The sequence below is a fragment of the Parasteatoda tepidariorum genome, chromosome 2 (genome assembly GCF_982258835.1).
Source record: "Parasteatoda tepidariorum strain Cologne lab strain chromosome 2, Ptep-v5.0, whole genome shotgun sequence".
In the NCBI taxonomy this organism is placed as follows: Eukaryota; Metazoa; Arthropoda; class Arachnida; order Araneae; family Theridiidae; genus Parasteatoda; species Parasteatoda tepidariorum.
This window is the reverse complement of record NC_141756.1, coordinates 28,520,685-28,545,963: the sequence shown is the minus strand read 5'-3', so window position 1 is coordinate 28,545,963 and position 25,279 is coordinate 28,520,685. Positions and strand designations below refer to the sequence as shown.

At 30.6% G+C, this 25,279-nt stretch overlaps 3 protein-coding genes across 3 annotated transcripts; 1 reads left to right on the top strand and 2 right to left on the bottom strand.

Moving 5' to 3' along the window:
• Nucleotides 1-3,412: 3,412 nt before the first annotated feature.
• LOC139424969 (uncharacterized) lies at nt 3,413-4,645 on the bottom strand. The gene has a single exon (XM_071177325.2). It carries the CDS (start codon nt 4,368-4,370, stop codon nt 3,429-3,431), a length of 942 nt encoding a protein of 313 aa, XP_071033426.2. The 5' UTR covers nt 4,371-4,645; the 3' UTR covers nt 3,413-3,428.
• Nucleotides 4,646-10,205: 5,560 nt separating this feature from the next.
• LOC107447853 (dynein axonemal heavy chain 6-like) lies at nt 10,206-21,313 on the bottom strand. The gene is made up of 7 exons (XM_087155761.1): nt 21,205-21,313; nt 19,610-19,819; nt 18,127-18,216; nt 16,258-16,318; nt 14,881-15,016; nt 13,372-13,516; nt 10,206-10,428 (listed from the first exon to the last, which is right to left on the bottom strand). Exons 1-7 carry the CDS (start codon nt 21,208-21,210, stop codon nt 10,291-10,293), a joined length of 786 nt encoding a protein of 261 aa, XP_087011887.1. The 5' UTR covers nt 21,211-21,313; the 3' UTR covers nt 10,206-10,290.
• Nucleotides 21,314-22,923: 1,610 nt separating this feature from the next.
• LOC147814887 (uncharacterized) lies at nt 22,924-24,198 on the top strand. Its single transcript, XM_087156528.1, has 2 exons — nt 22,924-22,999; nt 23,084-24,198. The coding sequence occupies exons 1-2, from the start codon at nt 22,924-22,926 to the stop codon at nt 24,196-24,198; spliced, it is 1,191 nt and encodes a 396-aa protein (XP_087012654.1).
• The last annotated feature ends 1,081 nt before the right edge of the window (nt 24,199-25,279 follow it).

Here is a 25,279-nt window from a genome sequence, read left to right as displayed (position 1 = left end):
AAACAGTTATTGTATTGTAAAGTGTTGAAACGTATAGTATTAAGTAATTCTTCACAGTGAAATCCATTTTTAACTTTTCATGTTAAACTTTGGCAGATAAGTTCATTTTTTATTAACAAGCAAAATTGCATTAAAAGATTTCCAACTGTCATTGTAATTGTTAATTTTCGTTGTAATGCGATAGTCATGAACAATTATTTTTGTCCGCTAACAATGGGATCACTCTTTTTGGGCTAAATGAACAGGTTTCTCTTTGGTAGCAGCATGCAAAAAACTAAACCTTCTACCTTGCATGAATTGTAGTTATAAGGTCATCTGTTTTTTGGTAATCTGTTGTGATATACCCGTGATTACAGATAAGTTGTAAAAAGTAATTTTAGAATATATCCTGCAGTTTAAACACGTGAAAATTTAGTTGAGTGACTCTAAAAAGTTCTTTTATCATTCGTTGCATAAAAACAGATTTATTATAAATCTCAAATTGTGATTTGATGGTACGTGCATCAACAAATAAAGTAATTATTCACCATCAATTTAGTTTTGAAAATTAGAAGATTATTTCAGTTCCCCTTCCAGTTATGTTGGCATAATGATTCACCTCACTTACTTAAAGTATCAGATAACTTATCAATCACATAGGCCCCTAATGGAAATGCGCATAAGAAAAAGCAATTAGAAAGAGAAATTATTGACTAACAAGTACACACAGTAGGTCTTGATTCAATAAATAAATCAAGTGCTGACCCCTTTTTGAAAAATAAAAGGAACAAAAAAAAATTTTAAATGTTACTTATTTTATCTTTTTCTAAGTTTTCAAATTAGTTTCATTCTTTGATTAGATTTGAAGTATTAAGAGTTGTTTATTGCTATCACATTCAATTCCTCAAATCTTTTTTAACCAGCCCTTTCAGATAATGAATCTAAAATTTAAGATAATTTGAATTTTATAGATTTTGTTTTGCCTAAAATCACATTTTTAGCTAAAGATTATCTCAAACATATAGCACATTTTTCTTTAAATTTTAGAAAAATGATTTCTTAGTTTATTCCAGAGGTTTGCTCAGGTAAGATGATTTATAATTAAATGCTATCGAAATGCAAGTAAAATTTTTAGTCATTTGATGAAAAACCCATATTTCTATTAATAATTGATTACAAATGAGAGTATATATCCTCTATTTAATTATCAGAAACAGGATCTTCCTCCATTTAGGAGTGACGACACCACCTATCTATCAATAAAGGATCTTTGCAATAGATGTTAATCCATATTAAGTCTAAATGAGTACTCAAGACCTGCCAACTCTCCTGCTGTTAGGAGTCTACTGCTTTTGCCTCAAATCTTCGTCCTCCTGACGTCAGGATGTTTTTTTCTATTTAGTGCACGATAGAGGAAGGGAAGAAAAAAAAGCGATCTTCCGCACTTAGGATACAATCCCTCTTTTTCCTTTGCCTATTGATTCAAATTTAGTGATTGGTACCAAAACTAAAGAAATTGTTAATACTTTATGCAGTGGTGACCAACAGATTTTTTATTCTGCTGTCAGAAATTATTTTGTTAAATGTTGCAATTATATTTTTCAAAAATGAAATTTTAACTAATGCTGAAGTAGTTAATTTAGAAAATATTTCCAATGCTTCTTTTTCTAGTATTAAGTTTTTCATTGATAATTTTCCTGTGTTGGTCAAGGTGTTAGGTCAAAATGATACTCATTCATATCTTGATACTCTGGAATCACAATTCTGTGCTCTTCAATGTGATGCAAATTCTCAAATGTCATTATCTACTGGTAGGGTAGGATAGACATGAAGTGATCAAAAGTAGGTTCTCTAAAGGGAAATGCTTATTCTGTGTAAGCTAAGTTTAGGCATGCTGTGTTTAACTATTCCACACAGCAATGCAACATGTGAAAGAATATTTAGCCGTGTTACCAAGATACAAACTCGGTTTTGATCTTCATTAACGACGCAAAACTTCAGAAACTTAATGACAATTAAGGAAAATCAAAAAGAGTTATGCTTCCAAAGAGATTTTGATAATAGTTTTTTAAATAATGCTAAATCAGCAACTTTAAAACAGTAGCAGTTAAAAAAATAAAAAAAAGAATTGTATTCATTATTGATATATTTTGTTAATTTTGAACCTCTTCCTAAATTTTAAAAAATCAAAAGATGTGTTTTGATATAATTCTAAGGAACCTTTTATTTTATAGTAAGAACACATATCCTTATTAGTCAGAATCTTATTGTGATCTATTTTATGTAATGTAAATAATATATTTTGAAATAAACTTCTTGTAGGAAATGTGAATCAGGTTTAATTTTCAATATTGTGCAGAAAGTCTCCTGCTCTTTTTTTTTTTTAAGGTTGGCAGGTCTGGTACTCATTTTCAATGATAGTTTAGCACAATTTCAATATGAAGTACAAATACATTTTGTTCAGATATATTCAACTATTAAGTTATGAAATAAAAGTGTAGCTTCAAATAAAATAAAATCCTATGAACTCTATCCCCAATTCAGTACCCCCAGAGGCTTTGATTTGTTATGAGGACTGTGACCCCCCGACAGATTTAATGTGTACCAGGCACCATTTAATGCACAGGGTATCTTCTGTCAGTGGGATTCAAACTCGCGAACATGAACATAGGATTTAATGTAAATTTTTTAATCCACACGAAAATATCCTTTGGGCTCTTCATATTCTTTTAAAAGCAATAATTTAGTTGTGAAACATTGCATTTTATTTTAGTTAAACATTCAGTGACAAAAATATTTTTCTTGGAAAAAAATTGCACTGACAAATCTGATTTTTGTTTTCCTTCCTTTTCTTGTATAAATTTAAATGAATTATAAAAAAAGTACCCTCAGAATTAACACATATCCGAATATATGAACAATTATTAAGAGCGTGTTAATTTTTTGTGTGGATATTTTATGAAGGAGCCATTTTAATAATTGAGTTTCAATTCATTCTTTAGAAAAAGAACAATTGCATAAAGTTACTTCAAATATTAGTCTTAAACAATTTATATTAAATTAAGATATAAGTATTAAAAAGTTAAAGCTTAATGATATACTGGCAATATATATTTATTCATATATATATTTAAATTAATTTGATTAAAGGAATGGACCAACATAAAATAAGTAATGTATGAAATATATAAGTTTGAAGGAATTTGCCAAAATTTTCTGATGATACTATTTTATAGATAATATTCAGCTGGAAAGTTATTTATTTATTTTTTTTTTCAAATGAAGAAATAAACTGCAAGCCTTTGATTGCCCTGTTAAACAAAAATAAGAACTATATCACTATTTTGACCAAAGTGACTTTGTCTTGTTTCTGCTTCGCTCTTAGGAGAAAATCACATTAAGTTATAATAAAGAAAAGGTCTATATAGGCTAATTTTCTTCAAAATATTTTATTTATTCTCTTCAGAATGAACAACAAAATGTTTCTTTAAATTACATTTGTGTCTGAACGTTTTATCACACACCTTACATGAATAAGGTTTTTCTCCAGTATGAACTAGACAGTGTTGAGCTAAGTTGGTTTTAGTCATGAAAGATTTATTGCACACATTGCATGAAAAGGATTTTTCTCCATAATGAACAAGATAGTGACGATTCAAGCTATTTCTTTTTGAAAATGTTTCCGCACACACAGAACATGAATAAAGTTTTTCTCCAGTATGAGAAAGATAATGCTGAATTAAATGAGTTTTTAATTTGAATGATTTGTCACACATACTACATGCAAAAGATTTTTCGCCATAATGAACAAGATAGTGACGATTTAAATTATTTCGCTTTGCAAAAGTTTTATCACATACATTGCATGAAAAGGGTTTTTCTCCAGTATGAACAAGATGGTGCTGAATTAAAGTAGTTTTAGCCTTGAAAGATTTGTCACACACGTTACAAGAAAAAGATTTCTCCCAATTATGAACAAGAGAGTGACGATTTAAACTATTTTTCTTTGAGAATGTTTTGTCACACACACAACATGAGTAAGATTTCTCTCCATTATGAGCAATAGAATGTTTATTAAAATTATCTTTCTCAGTGAATATTTTTTTACATACATTACAAGAAAATAGTTTCTCATCATTGTGAATGGCTAAATGTCTAATTAAATTACCTCTCTGCGCGAATTTTTTATCACACATATTGCATGAGAATGGCTTCTCTCCGGAATGAATAAGATTGTGTGCATTTAATGCAGCTTTCTCGATGAATGTTTTATTACATATACCACATGAGAATGGCTTTTCTCCCGTATGAATGCGATTGTGTCTATTTAAACTACCTTTCTGTGTAAATATTTTATTACACACACTACATGAATAAGACATCACTCTCATATGTACACAGGACAGTCGTTATTTAATTTGCTATTGTGAGAGTTTTTACATGGTTATTCAAAGGATATTTCCATATCGTGATTATTTAAACCGACTCACTGGGATTTTTACACATTACTTAAAAAATATTATCTTGTAGATTTCTTTTAATTACTTCCGAAAAAACTAATTTCTTAAATTTATTTAAATCATAGATACCAGCCTAACAAAAATAGACGAACGACAGAAAATATGAAAAAAGAACTTTGTTTTTTATTGATACTTTGAAAAGCTTTAGGCTGCTTATTTCTGTACGTAAAAGATACTTGTCTTAATTGATCGTGCTTATTACTGAAATTTGATACAGATGGCGCTACGCTACGATGACAGAAGTATTCTAACAGAATGTGTTACACAATAAACAGAGTGAGTTGGTGGTAACGTAGATCATGACGTCAATTATCATCCTCTATTTTTAAACAATGTTGTCTTGATTTAAATCTTTAATATGACTGTTCCCGTAAAACATAAAGTGCCATATTTTTTGTTAAATTTCTTTTAACCAAATAGTTCAATCAACTATCTTAATGAGTTGATTTGGATTGAAAATAATCGATTTGATGCATCCGAAAAAAATGAAGGATTGGTAATAAGTTTCGTTTATGAAAGATACTTTCGACTTTTATAGAATTACGATTTTTCTGTTTATTATCATTTGATTCGATCATATTTAATTAAAAAATAAATATTTTGTAGTAATATTGTCATTGTTCTTAATACAATCATAAATTAAAATATGTATTTTATTTGTCAATTTTAAATCATTTCTAACTTTGCAGAAATAATTTACTTATTTGTAATAAGAAGAATTTTTTAATGCAATTAGCAAGTTTTAATGCTAGGTCGTAATACCTTTTTTAAGATATCTAATACTGTACCAGGTAGACCCCAAAATAACCACTTGCCACCCGCCATATGGCGTGTCTACAAAAAAGTGGCGATTTAAATTAAATAAACAACTGGTCACTCTTTCCACCTTTTTTCTGAAAATTGTTTAAAGATAAAAGTACATCAATGCAGGAAGAGACACTGGAAAACAAAATTTTCTCTAAGTTGACCAATATCTCCTTTCAAATTTTTGTTCATTCGGAATCCATCAGTTTGTGGTGGAAGGATTTATATACTAAAAGGAGAGTTTTTTTTAACAATTCATATTAAAAGTATTTTGTCACCCCAAATAATTTTAAATAAAGTTTCTTAATGTCAATGTGTTTAACCAAATTTTGTCATATATTTATATTATTTCCATTTTTAATATTCGTAGATCATTTCTAATATTAATATTTCTTTTTAAAAAAATTTGTATAATTTAATGAAAGAAAAAAAATTTCCCAAAAATGTAGTTTAAATAAAAGAGACCTATCGATATCAGTCACCGATCTTGTATTCGCGATCGCAACGAACTATAGGGGGCGTTGTTGTATGAGACGCACCTGCGATTTCTATATGAACCGTCATTCAGTTACTCTGGAGACGTAAAAGAAAAATGTTTGATATCCTTTCTTATACAACCGAAAACAAGATGGTATCTCTTTTTTTTTAAAGAAGGAACATCCAAAACACATCTGAAAAATATTTGTAAATAAACAGAAAAAAATATGTATCTTCTTATTAGAGTTAAAATCTAATGCCTGAGAAATAGTTTTACTAAATTTAATGATATAACCTGAAAGGCCTATTTAAACTTTAAACAACAACATTAAACATTAACATTTAAACTTTAAACAAACATTAAAATAAGCAAAAAGCATACATAAGCTTCATAATTTTATGTAATTTAATTTTGTAAATAAAGTTATTTGACAAGTGATTTTATCAAAAAATTTTAAGTTTTAATAAAAATCATTATTCAGATACTGAAAAATTTAAAGTAAAGAATGCTTACGATACAAAAAAAAAAAAAAAAAACAATTCTAAAAATTCCTTATATTAAAATAAACAACTTTAATATTTTTTTCTTTTTTGATTCATAATCGGACGTAGCAAACCATTCTATAGAAAACTATCATCAAGAAAAAAACTGCTTAAAAGTAAATTTTTTTATTTTATAGAAATTAACACTTACCTGCTTTATAAATCAGAAGAATTCCAAAATGATTTGTTCTTCGATTTTTGTTACCATTTTTTAGTTCTACGAAAATGCGTCTTTGGGATTTGCCAAAAATAGAACAAGATGCAATTTTTTTTTTCTGGAGCGAAATATTTTGCCCATTGTTCACCGAAATCGGATAAACTACTTTGGTTTTAAATAAAGTATTTCGTTTTATGATTTGTCACAAAAATTTTAGTTGTAGATTGGCGGTACTTAAAAACAGCCAAATCTGTAGCTGCTGTGGCGTTAATACATAAGTACCGAATTTTTGTTCATACTTTTCTGAATCATATTACTTGAAACTTGAATATGCAAGAAGTACACATAAACACATAATGTTATACCATTTATGTTTTCAAAAAAAGTATTTTGACAACAGTTTTATCAAAAAATTATAAACTATAAAACGGAAAATAAAGAATTCTTAGGATAAAAAACGATTTTAAGAATTCTTTACATTGAAATAAAAACTTTCATATAGTTTCTTTTCTTATTATTCTTATAGTTATTAATCAGACGTAAGAAACCATTCTGTAGAGAACTATAATCAAATAAGAAAAAAACGTTTTACAAGCTAATTTTTTATTTTAAAAATCATAACACTTACCTTCTTTATAAATCCGTAGAGTTCCAAATGAAATGTTCTTCGTTTGAAAGTTTTATTTTCAAATAATGTGTGCATAGATTATCCCTTTATTACTTTTAGATAACATACCACACATCAAAATTTTATAATTGTAAGATATCGATATGAATTTGAATATGTAGCTTAAAAACAGAACAGCTGAATTCTAGTTGAAATTATCTATTCTTTCAAAACTAAGAAATACTTACCAAGAAAACGATAAAAAATGTATTAATCATCAGCACAAATGACACTATTTCAAGTAATTTGGTTGATTCTTTATTTTTGTTTTCCGAATTATATAGATACAGAAATATATACTGTTCTATAACAAAGAAGAATTCTATAACTATTGCAGTTCTTGACGTTCTGAATTCACATTTCTTTATTGGAATGACGAAAGTAATGTTGACTTCATTTTAATTTGTAATGAATTGAAGACAGAAAAAATTATTTTACCGTAATATACACATCTGTAACAGCAAGTGATCATGAAATTGTAAGTTATGTTGTTGGTAATAGAAAGGTAAAAATTATTGAGAAATTGTTCTTCAAATGCTTGGCGTGTTCTGCTTCAATGTTTGGCATGTTCTGGTTAGTTTTTTCAAGTTCTTCAGCTGTTCCTTAGGGAAATTTTGATTTTTATTTGCTGTTCAGAAAATGGCGTCCGTCATGGTCGATGATTTTGATGGAACTAAATGAAAACGTGATAAAGTAATGTCTGATATTTACAGGCTCCCGATAGAGGGCGTACTCGAGCGTTGCGATCGCGAATTAAGTATTTTTGTTCATTTATTATATTTAATATTTATTAAAAAATATGGTATTTAACTTTCTTTTTCGTCTCAGAGAATTTCATTATATAAAAATGCATATTTAATAATTTCCTCTAAAAATATTTTCTTTTTTTTTTTTGTCTAAAAAAACATAACACATTAAGCTTATTAGCTTCTTTGAAATTCTAATTGTAAAATATAATAATATCTATATGAGGAAAGAAATGAGTGGAAACATTTTAGTTTATTCATCTGGGTTAATGTGATTGTCAAAATCTTCGGTTATGCTAATAGTGTAAATCACCGAAACAATTAACAACCCATTACGCCATGGCTTTGTCAGTGACAGCTACACTTGAACTTCATTTTGTGAGTCATTTATTTTTTGTGTGCGTCAGTAAGTTGTTGGAGTACGTAGAGATCAAGGGTGCACGGTATCGATTCTTGTTAAACTGTTCTATCTTAAAATGCTCGACTTCGCGCGTATGTTGTCGGACTGCCGAAATAGAGAAACCACCCCCTCTGCAGAGAATCAAAATTGTGTTGTCCCGTCTTCAGGTCATCAACAGTGGTATGTTTCCCAGAACGTCAGCAGCAGCCTAATATACAGCTCTATTGCGTATAACAAACCTACCCAAAGATATCAAGAGTATAAAATCCTCCATTTTCAGAATCACTATTTTCAAGCGTAAATGCGAATCAAACATGTATGTGCTGTTCGCCTTACATATAATTTCTCAGCAGTCACATGCAGTGTGAATGACCACTTAATTTTTTTTTCTGCATTAATGACATTATCCTGTTTTAAAGTTGATTTTTGCTTTTATTTTAGCCCAAAATGATTTTTTGATAAAAATAATTAATAAACAAAATTTGAGACGTTGTTGTGTTAGTTTTCTTTCTTTCCTTTTCTTTCTTTCTCATTTTTTTTTTTTTTTTTTTTTTTTTTTTTTTTTTTTTTTTTTGCTAAGTTGGCTGATTATTTCGACAATCATGGATGCAAAATTGCAATTATGTTAAATATTATCAAGCTCTTCAACTATAAAATTTTATTTACGTAGTAAGATAATTAAATCCTTGTAAATGTGTATAATTGAAATGTGAAGGAGAAAGTTTCTTTTACTTATAATATTGCACAAATAGAAACAAAAAAAAAATTATCCACTCTAGTAAATATTCCTTCAGTAATGAATGTTTCATAGTTAAAACCATTTTTCTTTTTTAATTTTATTGGAGGATGGATTTTTTCTCTTACAGCAGTTACAATTCTGTAAGCTTGCATATCACTTACATGAACTTGAGTTTTACTTATGATCATTTAAATTAAATATCTTATATTATAAAGTAAGTATCTCCTTTAGTAGTTGGTATAAAATGATATATGAATTATACGTAAGAAGTTTAATCATATTTGGTTTTGTATAGTAAAATAAAGGTTAGTTTGTATGTTTCATTAAGGCATTTATTTTTTACTGTGCTGTAGTACATAAAACAATTTTAAATATTTCGTTTATAATAATATTTTTAAAATTTTGAAAACCCCTACTAACTCTGATGGAGCGCAAGCTGTTGGCAGTCAACAGACGATTTCTACTCAAATCGTTACGAATTATGAAGATTGCAAAACATTGTAAATTGTGTTATAAATTTTTTGCTCTTTAACTCCAGATTAAAAACAAAATATAAAAAAATAAAGTAAAAAATCTGATAAAATTGGAAGGTTTCTTAATTGTTTCATATCTTTCGATTTTTTTAATTAATAGTATTTGTTGTTTAACAAAATGAGGCATATCCAGGCATTTTTCTGCAGACAAGTTACACGTCAGTAATATTTTGTTATTTCTTTAAAAGTTGAAACGCAATTTTATCAATTTTTTTCTCACTTTTTCCAATGTTTTATTATGCCCCTTAACTTTCCTGAAGTTGGGGGGGGGGGCATTAATTTGAGCGACGGAATAAAATTGTAGTTTTAGAATTATATTTCATTCAACTATTTATGCATTTAAAGCAAACCGTTGTAATATTTTTTCGCATGAATATTTATTTTTCATAAAATAGACAAATAAGAAAGAAGTAAGCAAGTTATTAAATAATTTGAATCTTCATTCTTCGGAAGAATGTGCTCGAATTAAAATTTTTAAAATCACAAGCTACCCCTGTTCTTGCCAAGAACGTCTTAGAGTAGCCCTGATTGTGTCGAAAATTAAAATATCTATGATAATTTCGAATATTTTTTTTAAAAGAAAGCAATTTAATAAGATAGTGACTTTAACCAATGATTGCAAAGTGTAAGACACATGAATGATAAAAATTGAATTTAATACTTTCATTATAGGAATTCACAAGGTAATTTCAGTGCTGATACAGATCAATCTTTCCGTTGCACATTTATTTATCTACACTTTTATATTTGTCAATGAAGAAAACTTCAAGTTTTTCTTTTGCAATCATGAATTTTCTCCGTCTGATCTTGCCTAACCATACCATGAAGGATTTCCACAATCGATATCTTTGGAATGAAGGCATCTGAAACAAAATGCGGTTATATAGAACTTTAATGAAATAAATCTTGCTTTTTTTTTTTAAGTCAGAATGTAATGGGTGTGTAAATTTTCATTTTTAAAATTTAACAGCCAGTTCATTTACTTTAAGTTTCGTTATCTTATTTTGAGCATCAACTCGACTGTTTCTCTGCTTGAAAAGAAACATTGTTATTCATGTTAGAAAGCAGTTCAGCTCCTATGATGCTTATTGCCCTCTCATTGATTGTGGTGTGGTTTGGAGAGAGTTTATAGAGGGAGGAACCAACTCAGGCTCTAGCGCTATTCACGTTGTTCAAGATCCAAATTACGTGAGTTCGGCCTTCTCACTTACTCCCCCGTCCCAAGCTATATCCTCAATTTTTAAAGTTTAAAACAGTCTACCCATCTATGCCCAAGTTTGCTTCTCATAACTTTAGCTAAATTATTAGCCTTAATTTTTTTTTTCTGTAATATTGTTCTCATTCTTACATATTGCATGAAAAACCTATTTTATTGCTTGAATTTAAGAATTTCATTAAGATTCAATAAAAAAATTTACCAGCAGAATAGTTCTTAATATCTCTTTCTCATAGATCCTCGCAGATTTATTTATTTTGACATTGTCCATGTTCCAGATGGATAGACCTTATTGATTGTTTATAGAGCAATAGCTTAGTGTATATCTTTTAATTAGATTTAATTTAATTTCTTAGTCCAAAAATCATTGATTAGCCGCAGTGATTCTTCTCTAGAGTATTAATAACTATTTCAAATTCGGAAGGGCCAATTTCTAGATGCATTTTGCAATTTATTTCTTTAAAATAGTTCATGTAAACCGTAAAAAACTGTGACGTAATGCGTATCTAAATTTGGTGTCGAAAATCTAAAAAGAAAATCGCGTGAATGATAACTCTATTTTAAGTTAATACCGAAACAAGTATCCATACACATTTTAGAGGGTTTTAAATACCGGTTATAAATTGTTAACTAAATGTAAACAATAACAAGTTTCCTAAAAGTGGAAGAAATTCCAAAAACTTTCGGTCTTTTTTAAACTTAAAGAATTTTTGTTTCTGTAGAACGTTCAGTTGCGAACAAGACTTCAAGCTTTTCGTACTCGATAGTAAACAATTTACCATTGTCACCTGAAGGTTTCCAAACGTACAAAAAAACTAGCTGAACGAGTCCATGAATGGAGTAAATGCATTTGAGCTTGGTGTAAGCTTTGTCTATGGATGATTAACCGTGTAAAGCTAAGCACAGATGGCGCTAGGGGTTAAAATTTGTCGTAAGACTTCCTGGTTAACACTTCTGATTGATTTTTACGTCTTAACTTTTACAAAAGGTACTAATGATTTTAGCTGGTAAAAACGATAGTTATGCTCTTATATGGAAATTCACATAAATCTATTAGCTTTATTAAATAACTTTATAATATTTCATTTCTACCTGCTTCGTTTAGGCCTAGTTCGAATTCATCTTAATATCCTATATGCTGTGAGTATTTTTGATTTGCAAACTAATTGTGCTTTAAGAATTAATGTAGAAATGCAACCTAAATTAAATTATTGATTATTACTTTATAGTATGTTCACTAAAATAACCTTACCGACTCTTATATTGTATCATATCTTACTGTAATTATAAATTTTATTTTAACTGAATATCAAAAACAATGGCAGATACTTTACACCGAGTAGTATTAAAGAACAGGAACCAAGAGTTATGTAAGGTGTTTTTCTACATCACTTTGGTGTAAAGTTTTTGATCCCATTTTTGTGTTGGTTAGATATAATAAAATTCTTTAAAATAGTATATTTGGTTTCATTTTGAATAATTGCCTTTGTTTTCAGCGTCACGAGGGCAGTAGAATTTTTATCGTCTGCAAAAGTGTCTTGTCTTCCATCCTGTCAAATACATTCTCTTTTGCACTAGTTTCATAAGCTCACCTGACCAATAATTAGACAATTTTAGAAAAATGGACCACAAGTCCGGAGCCCATGGTGGGTCTATGATGTTGCAGAGTGTTTTTCTTATTATGGATTGGGCCAACTTGCTGATACAATCACTTAATAAAAATATACTTATTTTATTCTGGTTGCTCATTTGTTGTCTTTCAGTTTACTTCTATGTAATGAAAATGGTGTTTATATGCCTATTAATACCCTATTTTTCAAAATGCAACGAAGAAATTCAATGAGCTTGCAGAATTTTCGGCTGCTTTTATATGCACTCACGAATCTTATGACAGCTCAATAGGTCTACAAAATCACCTAACTTAAAACCAGTAGCTCGTCAATGAGCTTTTATATTCTGGACACAGCTGCTTAAGAAAATGGACATATCACTTGATTACGTTTTTTGCACTTCTCTAATAAATATTGTTTTTAAAAAAATAAAGTAATAATAATAACAATAAAGGATAAACTAACTCATCCAAATAAATCCACAATGAAAATACTACGTCTATTTGCCTAAGCCATTGCGTTTGCCTATTTGCTTTTTTAAAGTTAAGATATTTGTACAGTTCTTTTATAGTCAGCAGTTCTTTTCAGAAGGCTGTCACGGGTCGATGGCAAACTTGTAAAAATAATAGTGGTATTAAATTGAAGATGGAGGATATTATGTTTTTTAAAACCACTTTATCGTTCAGTATACTGATTAGGAAGATATGCATAAAATAATTTGTAATATACCTAAGCACTTCACGGAAGTTCGTCAATTTGCCCCGTAATGATTATGCTTAGCTTTCAAAAAAGCAAGCAAAAGTAAACACAAAATTCCTCCTAATTTTTTTAAATTTAATTGAAATATAAAAAAGACATTTTGAGCTGTGACAGCCTTCTTGCACGTACGTCGAGCTGTGTCCAGAATGAAAAGCTCATCGACGATTTATTTGCAGTTTGTGACAAAATGACAGTTTCTTGAACTTGATTACTCAATTTACCTCTTTTAATTTATTATAAAGCTCATATTCCACTTCAAGTCTGTCCAAAAGCAAAAAATCAGCATCATCATTGTAAAACTCCACCAAACCATTCGGACTAATCGATACATAGTTAGATTTATCTAAATCGTTATAATGACAGATTCTGAAAAGACAGAATTCATAATTAGTTGCAGTTCTACGCCATTTTTATAATCAGCATTATGGTTCAACAAAAGATTCTAAGATTCGTGAATTAATGGCTACCAACTCAACTCCCAACAGCAACAAAAATCGCATCTTATTTGTTAAAAAGAATTATTTTCGTGCTACCAAAAACCCTTCGAAGAACAGCCTTAATTGTCATCAGATAATCTTAACGATGGCAAAATTATATTATATTCACAGTATTATATTCTAGGTGAACCGCTTTTCTAGGTGGGCAGAACTAAGCAACTTCCGGTAAGGACAGAAATAAGCTCCAGTTGACTTTGGGTGATGACGTCACTTCCGCCGCACGGAGAGCGGCGCTTACTACTCCCTGCATACGGTGTAATTCAGTACAAAGATTTCAAACTTGGAGGAAAATAAGGTTCCATATCATAAGGATTGGGAAGCGCATAATTAAGATTTTATATTTAGTCACATTTCAAATGGTAGCGAAACATATGATATCGCGTTGCATATCATATGTTTTTGGTATGATACTTTGGGGGTTGGCTCGCGTCAGAGAGCTAGAAGGGGACCCCAATAGTAATAGCGATTTCAACATATAAAACAAAGCGTTCTCTTGTGACGTCATTGACAATCTTTCATTTGATTCGACAACTTCGACGGCTTCGTTGTGGATTTGAACATACTGCTTGTATAAATGCATTCTGCCAGTAAAAACACCTTAGTAAGATAAAATTTTACAGTTATAACATAAATTTACGAAACTGTTTACTTGAAAGGCGGGACTTCTCAAAATTATATGGTAAATGACCACGAATTGTAAAATTTTTGAACACAATTTTGAAAATCGTTTATCCAAAGATAATTCAATGCAAAAAATTAACTTTCAGTAAATAGTTATTACTTTTTATTAATTTTATTTAGTAATAGTCGAAAAAAATTTTAATTATAAGACAGTTTCTTACATCATTTTAAGGAATGTAATTTAGCATAATAGGATACAACGTTTCAGCAAAATCGATTAAATAGTTTCAGAGTATTAAAACTTCAGAAAGTTGTAATTTTAAAAATTTCTCTCTTACTATTCGACCGATTTCGTTCAGACTGTATTTTAGGGGTCTGAAATCCGAATACGTCGAAAAAAAGTATATTAATTCAGGAAGATCATATTTTTGTGTCTGATTTCGTAACTTAAAATATCGTCTGCACTAATTGATTTGCATATTTGAGGCCACCCCGTAGGATTATTAAGATTAAATCCTAGAACGTGAAGATCCGATCATTAGATCAAAATTTATTCAGGGTGGCCCGTTTTTTATTTTTATTTTACGCACTGTGCAATATTAAGGATCTTACGTGTATTGGTATGGCTTGTAATCATTGACGAGATCCATGTGGTCTCTCTTCATCGTCATGAAACCTACATCAGGATGCTGAAGAACCGCATTCAGGATGCTTCTCAAACTGGATACAGGGATGTGACGTTTTCCCTCTGAATATACACAATATTTAATCACTATCATAGTTACATAATCAATTATGAAACATAAAGGCAATAGGAAAGCAAGCCTGAAAAAATATTAATATCAGATGATCATTAATGAAAAAAAATTGCCTTTAATTGGAGGGTGGTTGTGAGGAAAAATTTCCCGTACGAGAAAACCCTTTTTAAATTTATAATTCAAACCTAACTATTATGATGCCCATTATTATAATGTCGAATGAGCATATGATCAGTATAAATCGTTGGGAATTAGCCGAATTCGCAAAACTTAAAAACACTTTTGTGTTATCTCAAAAAGTGAAAAATGCTAAATCTACGAAATATAAAGAAGGTGTCTTAATATCGGATGATACCAAGCAAAATATAGTAAATACGTTAGTTCTAATTTTATATAATCTTGAGCTATTATGCTTATTCAGGCCATAAATATTTATTGATAATTTTGTGACAAAACTTAATATATGTGATATACAACAATGTATTCACTTGCCATTGACGCATAATTATACATTTTGAAGACAAACGAGACAAAGGCAATAACTTCAATACATGGAAATGCATTTTACCCTGATTTGTGTCTCTCAGCCCCAATGGGTTCTTGTTTCGTCTTTATTTATTAAGTTATTTTTATATTTTGCTTCACTCTCGGGTTTCGCGGTATTTCCAGTTTTTTTGTTCACCTTCATTTTCCCTTTCACGTTGGCAACTTTAAAATTATTATTTCAAATCACTTTTGTTTTCTTCATTCATAATGGGCGCCTACTTTTGAGCGCTTGAAACACGTGTACTTTTACTTCCATCCTCATGCTTAGGGAAGCCAAAGTTCCTTAATCAAGTAGGTTTTTCTGCTTTTCAATCTTGGGATTAGTTTTTTGATAAATATACTAGTTTTTTGTTATTAACCCTCTTTACACTCTCTAATAATAAATTGTAAGAGTTTAGAAATATTCTCCACCCCCCCCCCTCTGAATATGAGTTTGTGATCCCTTATGTGCATATCAATATATTTTACTTAATTTTATTTAGAACGATTCCAGCAATATATATTAAGAAAAATGATTTTGGACCAACCTATATATTTTTAACCAATTAACCTTTAAAAAGAGAAAAAAATTTGTACTAAAAGTACAAAAGTTAAGTACTTAATAAGATTAAGAACTGGATATTAATTTACTTTTTAATTTTAATGTAGCTAAGTGATGAGGAAAACTAAAAGAGAAAAATTTTACCAAGAATAAACTTTTCAGGGTCCTTAATCTCTATAACTGACACATCTATTTCTTCTGAAATCTGTAATGTAATCATTAAAAATCTTAAAGGAAATATATTGTGATGGGATTATATAGACTTGATTATACTTATACTTGTTGAAATTCAATATTTATTCCTTGTATAACACCTGATGTTAATATCTAGGTTTTTCCTTAATGGTATACCCTCCAACTTCCACCGAATTTCCAGAGATTCAGAAAATATTTTTTTTTTCCATAGTAGCAAAGGTAATGTATAAATATGTTATCAGAATCTATCAGTCTACCACTATGTATATATAATTTAAACATGTACACTGATTGTCAGACAGAGAAATGGTCTAGCTTTAAAGTCTTGATGAGGGTTTTATAAAAATTATATATGCTTTAAAAATATCGACTTTGCAAAATGCGGAAGAAAGAAAAAAAACGGACAAATTAGTCTAAAGGACTGGTTTCTTAGGACAAAGCGCCTTATCTGGGCGTCAGCGGAAAGTTGACGTAGAGCTGACGCCACAAAAATACTTCTTTGTTAGCTCAGCGTGAGCAGTCGGTCCAACGCAGACATTATCTCTCATTGCGCATGCGTTAATAACGTAAACAAATACTTACTTCGAATTTTTATTGATTTTGTTATTGTCGACCAGTGTTTTAGAGAACAAATGATGACTTTGGATAAGAAAAAACACATTATAACTGAGCTAAATGAAGAGTGCTATGATTATTGAAGAAGCTATGTTTAATGTCAAAATCAAAATCTTGGCTGATTTCAATGTGGTGTTGGATGTTGTCCGTCATTGCTTCGGTGGTTAACGTCACGTTGTAATCCAACTGCAGTTGAGTTGGACGGCAATTGTAGTTCAAGATGAGCGTTCGATGGCGTATACTATCAAACTCACAAATATACCAATCAGAGGTTAGCGCTGATATCCAGCTGACGGCGTCCTGTCCTAAGAAACCAGGCCTTTAAGGTGGTCGCTTTTTGCAGCGATGCAAAGCCGCAAACGCTTATTGAAAATTTCAGCAATAAGCCGCAAATCAGCCAGCAGGGCTGTGGGTGGTTCCATTTCATTGATGAAGAGCTCTTTAACGTCCAACATGATCATAACTCCTAGAACGATAGGATCTGGCTTTTAGACGTTCCTAGAACCTTGTCAATCATTGAACCTTACCAAAATCCAAAGTCGTCATGTTTGGCAGAACATTCTGGAAGCTCTTGTACTGGCCGAAAAACACTTCATCAATGTAAACTAGACGTTTCAACAAGACTCCACACATAAGACCGAAAACATAAAGGTGGTCTCGCGTTAGTAGTCGATGGTCTAAATCCAAATATTAATTGTTTGTATGATATTTTAACCGCGCTGAGATGAGGTGAAATCTCTATATATTTAAAATAATTTTACTTTGAGGGTAAACCAAGTACAAGTGGAAATCTGTTTATAATTATTTAAAACATGAAGTTTGTCTGATTCCCGGATGGAATATTTTAGATCGAATTTAGATTTTTAAAAAACGTCTTTATTTTGAGCACAATTTTCATTATAATTCAAATCGGTGTTCGAGTGTTTAAAAGAAAATAAAGTACATTTCTGAAAAATTCTAGAAGCAGATAAATGTACAGTATAACAAACTACCGATTATATTTTTGCTTTAAATTTCTGAGAAGTACCTGCAGAAATTCTCAAAATTAAAATCTCTCTCTCACACACTCACACTTAATTGAATCTTTCCGGTCATTACCGGAGATTTTGATAATGCATATTTTAAAAGAATGGACACCGTTTATAAAGCAAGACCATCCAAAAATTTTCTTTATCAATATTAGATTTGAAAATATTGTATTGCCTGTATCTTTGAAGTATCCTCAGGAACATAAGGAGTTATTTTTCTGGATTCATTAACTCTTTTGTACTTCCGAAATTCTGTAAAACCAGCCTGAAAAGAAAGAAAGAAAATGAAGAATATTTATATAATCAAGAATAAAATTGTTAAGGTGCACAATAGCGGATGGGATACTCATAAAGAGCACATTAACAAATATCTGATTTATCTTATTTCCAGGTTCAGCAATTGCGGGTGCATGTATGGTTGATGACACATGCTACCGGGTCACAGTTTCTAATTTTTAATTTTTGATAAAAAATGTATGGATTCAAAGTATACTTATGCTTGTACAATAGGATATCACATTAAATGCATCTGTTTTTTAAAAGAAATAGATCACAAAATAGGAAGGGGAAAAAACTTATTTCATAATGGAAAATTTTTAAATTAATAAAGACATTTCTTTCTAAGAGATATTAAGCTCGGGCAAAACCACGGGAGATTTTTGTGATTTTCCTCTCCATGTAGCGCAAATACAGGTTAGTTCCATCAAAAGTCCTCCACGAAGGCTAGTTTGCCCCAATGCTTGACCCAGGAGTTCCCTTGTCTTCTAGGTTGGGTTCGAAAATCATAAGACTATGGAGTTGAACATTGATAGTCGTAAACTCAGAATTGGGTCAATGATTCAACGCTGGTTGTAAAATAAAATGAAATACTGTTAGGTACGTAGGTAATGTTTGAACGTAAGTACTCTAGGACATTTTAGGCAACGCACCCATGAAATGTAAAATCAGTTTTAAGTTTCGTCTGACTCTTATTGAGAACAATTATTGAATATGGGATTACCTTGCTTTAGCCTCGAGACCCTAACCCATTTTCGCTAAGCATAGAAATTTTATAAAATGTGGTATAATTTTCATTGAAATATACTTAAATTACATCCACTAAGACACACAACAACAAAAAAAGTTTCGTGCATAAAAAATAATGCTTTCTCCGAGAAATGGGATGGCACATAAATGGTAATAAAACGTATAAAGGTACTGGTGAATAAAATGGGAATTTCATTTACAGAACTGGCACCTTTAACTCATAATAAGAACATATGATTGATCTCAAGTGCAATAATTATACATTTACAAAAAGTCGAATTTGTTAATAACGTTTTAAGCTAAAAAAAAATATTACAAAAAATTATTGTATTTAAAAAATTTCTCAACAGAAAGAGGTTACTTCAGTTGAATTGCTAATATTTTATAGATGTCTTCACAACCCTTAAAAATAGTAAAAAAAAAATAATAATAATGGTGAAAAATATACATCACAGTGTTAATAAAAAATATTTATTGAAATAGTGCGTTTATGCACCTTTGACCTAAAACGGAGTAATTAATCTTTATTTTAATTTTTCCTCCCTTTATGAAATTTTTAAGTTTTTTCGGTGATCATGTATGATTACTGTGTACTATGAATTGTGACATTTTGTGTTTTTAATTCTTCATACCATTGACTTATCTTCAATGTCATCAAACGGATTTTTCTTCAAGTCCTGAGTAGATGGCAACGGTAGAAGTAAAGATGAGTATGGCGGCTTGTGTGGTCTTCGTAAGAAATTAGAAGATCCATCAATGGCTTGACTTTCTGGCTCGGAATTTCCTTCTGTTTCATCATTCTTACATTTTGAACTATTGCTTGTGTTAATTTTTGTTTCATTCTGTGACAAAGGGAAAAGTAAATTGCAATTTATTTAAATTACTCAAGCGAAGGACATGTTACGTAACTATTTATCCTTATATATTTGCAAAAACGATGTATGAAAGTATTAACAAAAAAAAAAAAAAGAAAGCTAAACGTAAAGCTTGATAATACTCGGACAATAATTTGTAAATGTGAAGCAAAAAAAAAAAACATTTAAAACATTTTTAAAAAAAATGAAAAATAAAAAAAGGCGCGAAAGATTTTATTATAAATAAGAGCGTTTTACGTTAATCTGTATTGAATAGTATCATGCTATCGTAAATCTGTTTAACTCGTTCAAGATCGTGATCGCGTATACGTGATCACGCTCTTCTCCCTCCGCTGTTTATGGCACCATATATGAGACGAGCCTTTCTAACTCCAGCAGCACATAGTCACATGATTGTGATTTCAATTTGATACTCACTAATTACAATTCGTATTAATTCGTATACGTATTTTTAGGTACGTATACTCTCAAAGCAAGCGGGCCTGCTGCAGCGCCTCTTTCTCCTTTTGCCGGTTTGAACCGGATAACAGCCAAAATTCCATTGAATTTACAAGAAGAAATTTTTGTAATAAGGACAACGATTTTGATTCAACTTTGATGAAAACGACTTTTGGTGAAATTTTTGGTACTTATACGTTACGGGAAACGGTACAAACCTATACCTGCAGTATCTATATTTTGTACCAATATTAAGGTACTTATATTATTGGTTACCTATTACCACAATAATAGTAGTACTTATCAGAATCAATTGAAATTATTACTTTTTTAAGCCTCTCCCTTCCCCCAAACGGATAAACTGCCTAATTTCCAAATAATTTTTTTTAAAATTTCAGACTGAGCATAAAAAATATTAAACGTTTTACTATTTTTAATTCTTTAGGGCCTTACGCTTTTTTCCAAAAGATTCAGTTTCTTTTAAATTGAATGAAAAATAAACAGTTTCATTTGATGAAACTGGCCACACTTATTGATTAAATATATATCAATGTTATATACGAGTATTTAATCAATGTAGACATAGTAAATGACCGAATTGACAGAAAAATAACTATTTACACTAATGTGAACATAAATAAACTACCAGTTTTTGTTTGTAAAGTCACTTTACTCGTCTACTTTTTTAGGCATTAATAGTTTATCCAATTTTTGAAAGAAAGCGTCATTCAAAATTTCCAAAACTAGTATTACTTTGAACTGGAGTTTACTAGAGTTTAAATCCTATAAATGAAAAAATCCTCTCAAATAATTGTGAATTCTGAAAAGTTGTTTCAATTTTCGAATCCATTTTTTTTTAATAACTATAATTTTTTAGAGTAAATTAAGATATAAATAAATGGATTTGTCCTTACTTCCATTTCCAAAAGTATTGATGAGATTCCAAGGGAAGACTGAACTAAATCAGTAACTTAACTTTCATGTTTCAGGCTGATCTCTAATTTAAGCCCCTAGGCTAGTCTAGTATCCTAGAATGAATGGAGCCGTTCCGTGCAACGTCTCAAGTCACGTGAGTCAGGTGAAACAACTCAGAGTGTAAGCTAATTTTATTTATTTATTTTTAATGTTTTACGTAATAGAGATTCTTTTGTGTCTATAAGAATATGTAAAAATTTAATGATAGTGTTACAGGATCCAATAAAGTCATTGATAATATGAAAGGCTTACGTCAAATGCGTCAAATAGCCAATCAGAAATAGGAACGTTTTTAAATCAGAAATTAGGGTTACTTTAATGAACTTTTTCAAATAGAAACTATAAATCATTGTATAACATTAAAATAGACTGATCCAAGACAGATTTACATTGGTGACAGCGGTGCATTTTTATCAACGGAAAATCAATAGTAGGGCCCACAGTTTTCTCACATTAATTTCCTTATGTATTTTTGGTTGGGCAGGAATTTGTTACTTTTGTAAATCATTTCGTCACAAAATCAAGTGATTTTCGGTAGGTTAGTGTAAATGTGGGTCTCCTTCAGGATTCTTTATTTTATCTTAAAACCGCTTTCTATGAATGACAGGAGGGTACAGGAGTTAGTACGCTCCAGTGGAAGAAATCATTGCGAATTTTTCGGAATCATGAACAAAACTGAACATGCAAATAACGACACAATTAATAAAGCGAAAATAATTTCGATTATTTCATTATGTATCATTATTTGTTGCCCGTCTTGGTGGTTACGCGTTAGTAAATGAACCAAAACACGCTTTTATAGTTCATCCCAACTGTATTCCAACTGTATAGTTAACTGTATTCGGCATCCCATTTGCCATGATGCTACTACTCGCGGTCAACTAATGATGGTCGAAATTTACCACTATCAAGTAATTTTCTCCAGTACATATTCTTTTTGTGCGAATTCGACCCAAACTAATTATCATTGGCTTCATAATAATGGTGGAATTTTTTGTCTAATAATATTGGTGTTCTCAATGAATTAGTTCTTTCCACTAATTTTGCTTTTCACTGTAAAACTTTTTTTTTAATTTCATACCGTTGATTTATTATTGTTTTTATTTTTATACACAAAAGAAACACTATCAGATAACCTTAGAAATTTAGTGACGCAGTCTTCCATGCTACCAAGTTATCGTTGTTCATTGAACTTATCTGACGTAGCGAGAAAAAGAACTCAGTATTAAAAGACGTATAAAAAACTACTTTATTGATCAAATAGAGCTATAAGCTAGAATATATCGCTGATGTTATCTTTGAAATATTTTCAAAGCTAGAATCGTCTATAGGTTGTATTTAAAACAATGGCTAACGATGTTACGTCACTCTCATAAGATGACGTCATTCATTTAAAGTGTAAATATTAACTAAAACGATTTTTTAGCCTGTGTATATATGAAAAGTGTGAGTGGCAACAGAAAGAATGTTGTGCTAGATGTGTTCTACGAAAATAAAATGGTTGCTTTTGTAAATATGTGTACGCAGGTATTTCTTGTAAATTTAAGTTATTTCATCGCTGGATAGATCGGGTAGATTTATCGGAAGCACGAAACATTGTGGTGACCCGGATTTTAAAGGTTAGTTTTCATTTGCAATATTAATTGGCGACTGTAATTATGGATTCTCTTATCGCCAAACGAATTCCTGTTCGTGGAACATTTACAAAACGTTATAATCAGTTATTGGCGATGTGTAAGGAAAATAAAAGTACTCGTAAAGATATTGAAATTAAATTTTCATCTTTTGAACGTATTGCAAACGATTTGGCATTATTAGATGAAGAAATCTATAAATTATTAGTTGACGCCAAATCAGAAAACTTATCTGAAGAATACGATAAAATTGAAGAGTACAAGGAAAAAACTGATGCAATTCGTATTGAAGTGAAAATATATTTGGAAAAATTTCTCACATTTCCCGAAACCGCTTTGTCTGTGGCGGCTGAAAAGACAAAATTAAAGCTTCCCAAAATAGAATTAGTTAAATTTAGTGGGGAAGTCAAGGATTGGTTAAGTTTTTGGAGCCAATTTAGTCGAATCCATGATGATGAATGTATGAGTGATGAGGACAAATTCCAATATCTCATTCAATGCATGGTTGTCGGGAGTAGAGCAAGGGAAATTGTGGACAGTTATCCGCCGTCTGCTGATAATTATGCCAAAGTGGTAGAAAGTTTAAAAACGAGATTTGGGCGGGAAGAACTCCTCGTCGAATATTACGTAAGAGAATTATTAAATTTAGTGGTGAAAAATGTAATGAACACAAAAGCAAAGATGAACATAATGCAACTTTACGATAAATTGGAGTCATATCTGCGTTCACTGGAGTCTATTGGCGTAACAAAAGAGAAATACGCAGCAATGTTGTTTCCACTTGTGGAATCATGTATTCCAGAGGATTTATTAAGAGTGTGGCTGAGAAATCCTGTAATTACTAAGGAAAATGATTCAAGTGATTCCTATGGCAATAAATTATCGCAGTTATTAACATTTTTGAGAGCCGAAGTCGAAGGCGAAGAACGTATTTCTATGGCGAAAACTGGTTTTAAAAATTATGACTCTTCGCATCGTAAAAGAGACAAAGATTTCGAAATATCAACTCCTGTTTTTACTGCAAATGATTTGCTCTCTGAGAATAGGCCAATAGCACCACATTTTAAACGCAACTGCATTTTTTGCGTGAAACAACATAATTCAGAAAATTGTTTCAAAGGTAAGAATTTATCATTAGATGAGAAACAGGAAATAATAAAGAAACAGAAGGCCTGTTTTTTATGTCTGAAGGTGGGACATCGCTCGAAACACTGCAGGGCTAATATTCGATGTATTGTCTGTAACAAAAGACATTGGCCTGTAATGTGCCCAGACTTGAGCCAAATAAATCAGACATAGGCTGTGGATACATCAGCTGAAGAAAATACTACTTTGTCGAATCAAAGTCAACCTGAAGTCTTATTGCAAACCCTTATGGTAGTTATTGAAGCCAATGGACAACGCAAAACTGTTAGAGCACTATGTGATACAGGATCTCAACGGTCGTACATCCTGAAATCAACAATAAATGAAATGGGATGGAGGACCAACAAATATGAAACTTTAACACACGTAGTCTTTGGTGGAGCTAGTTCCAGAAAAGAACATAAAAATATACATTGTGGATAAGAAATATGAAGAAAAATAAAAAGTTCGAAATTCAAGTTTTAGACCAACAGGTAATCTGTGGCTATATTCCAAGTTTGAAAAATGGTCCTTGGTTAGCTGAATTACGAAGTAAAGGAATCCATATCTCTGATGTAGGTAAAGATTCTCAACAAATCGAACTTTTGATAGGAGCGGATTATATTGGAAAACTATACACTGGTCAAACCATGCAATTAAAGTGCGGACTGGTAGCAATGGAAACGTACCTTGGTTGGACGGTAATGGGAAAACCAAACCATACTTATAGTTCCACTGGGCTTATCTCAACTTCACTTTTCATTCAAAATACTTCGGTTACTGACTTATGGGAATTGGAAACAATTGGTATAGCTGATCCTTGCGAGACAATTACTTCAGAAGAATACGATGCTCTAGCAACGGAACACTTTTCTAGAACTGTCAAAATACACCCAGATGGTAGATATGAAATTAGTCTTCCTTGGGTGAAAGATGTAAACGATATGCTCAGTAACAGAGATATTGCGGGCAGAGGATTGAAAACGATGACAACTAAACTTATCAAGGATAAGTTTAGTTGTCAAAAAAGTTGACAAAAAAGAACAACCATACTCATAAGTAAAAATTTGCTTGGAACAAATCAGTTTTTTTCTTATTTTTCAAGCTACACAAAAAATGTCAGAATGGTTGGATGGATTCTAAGATTCCTTGAAAATTGCAAACTGTCTGAAAAAGATAGGAAAAAGGGTGGACTAACTCTGGCTGAAGTAGAAAATGCAGAAATCAAACTTATAAAAGTTATTCAAATGAAGCA

Coding starts and splice junctions, on each gene's coding strand:
- LOC139424969 (XM_071177325.2), bottom strand. CDS start 4,370: ATGAGAGTGATGTCTTATTCATGTAGTGTGTGTAATAAAATATTTACA.
- LOC107447853 (XM_087155761.1), bottom strand. Junction 15,017..16,257: donor CCCTGAAAAGTTTATTCTTG/GTAAAATTTTTC, acceptor GTGTATATTCAG/AGGGAAAACGTCACATCCCT. Junction 13,517..14,880: donor TACAAGCCATACCAATACAC/GTAAGATCCTTA, acceptor CTGTCTTTTCAG/AATCTGTCATTATAACGATT.
- LOC147814887 (XM_087156528.1), top strand. CDS start 22,924: ATGGATTCTCTTATCGCCAAACGAATTCCTGTTCGTGGAACATTTACA. Junction 23,000..23,083: donor TAATCAGTTATTGGCGATGT/GTAAGGAAAATA, acceptor TGGCATTATTAG/ATGAAGAAATCTATAAATTA.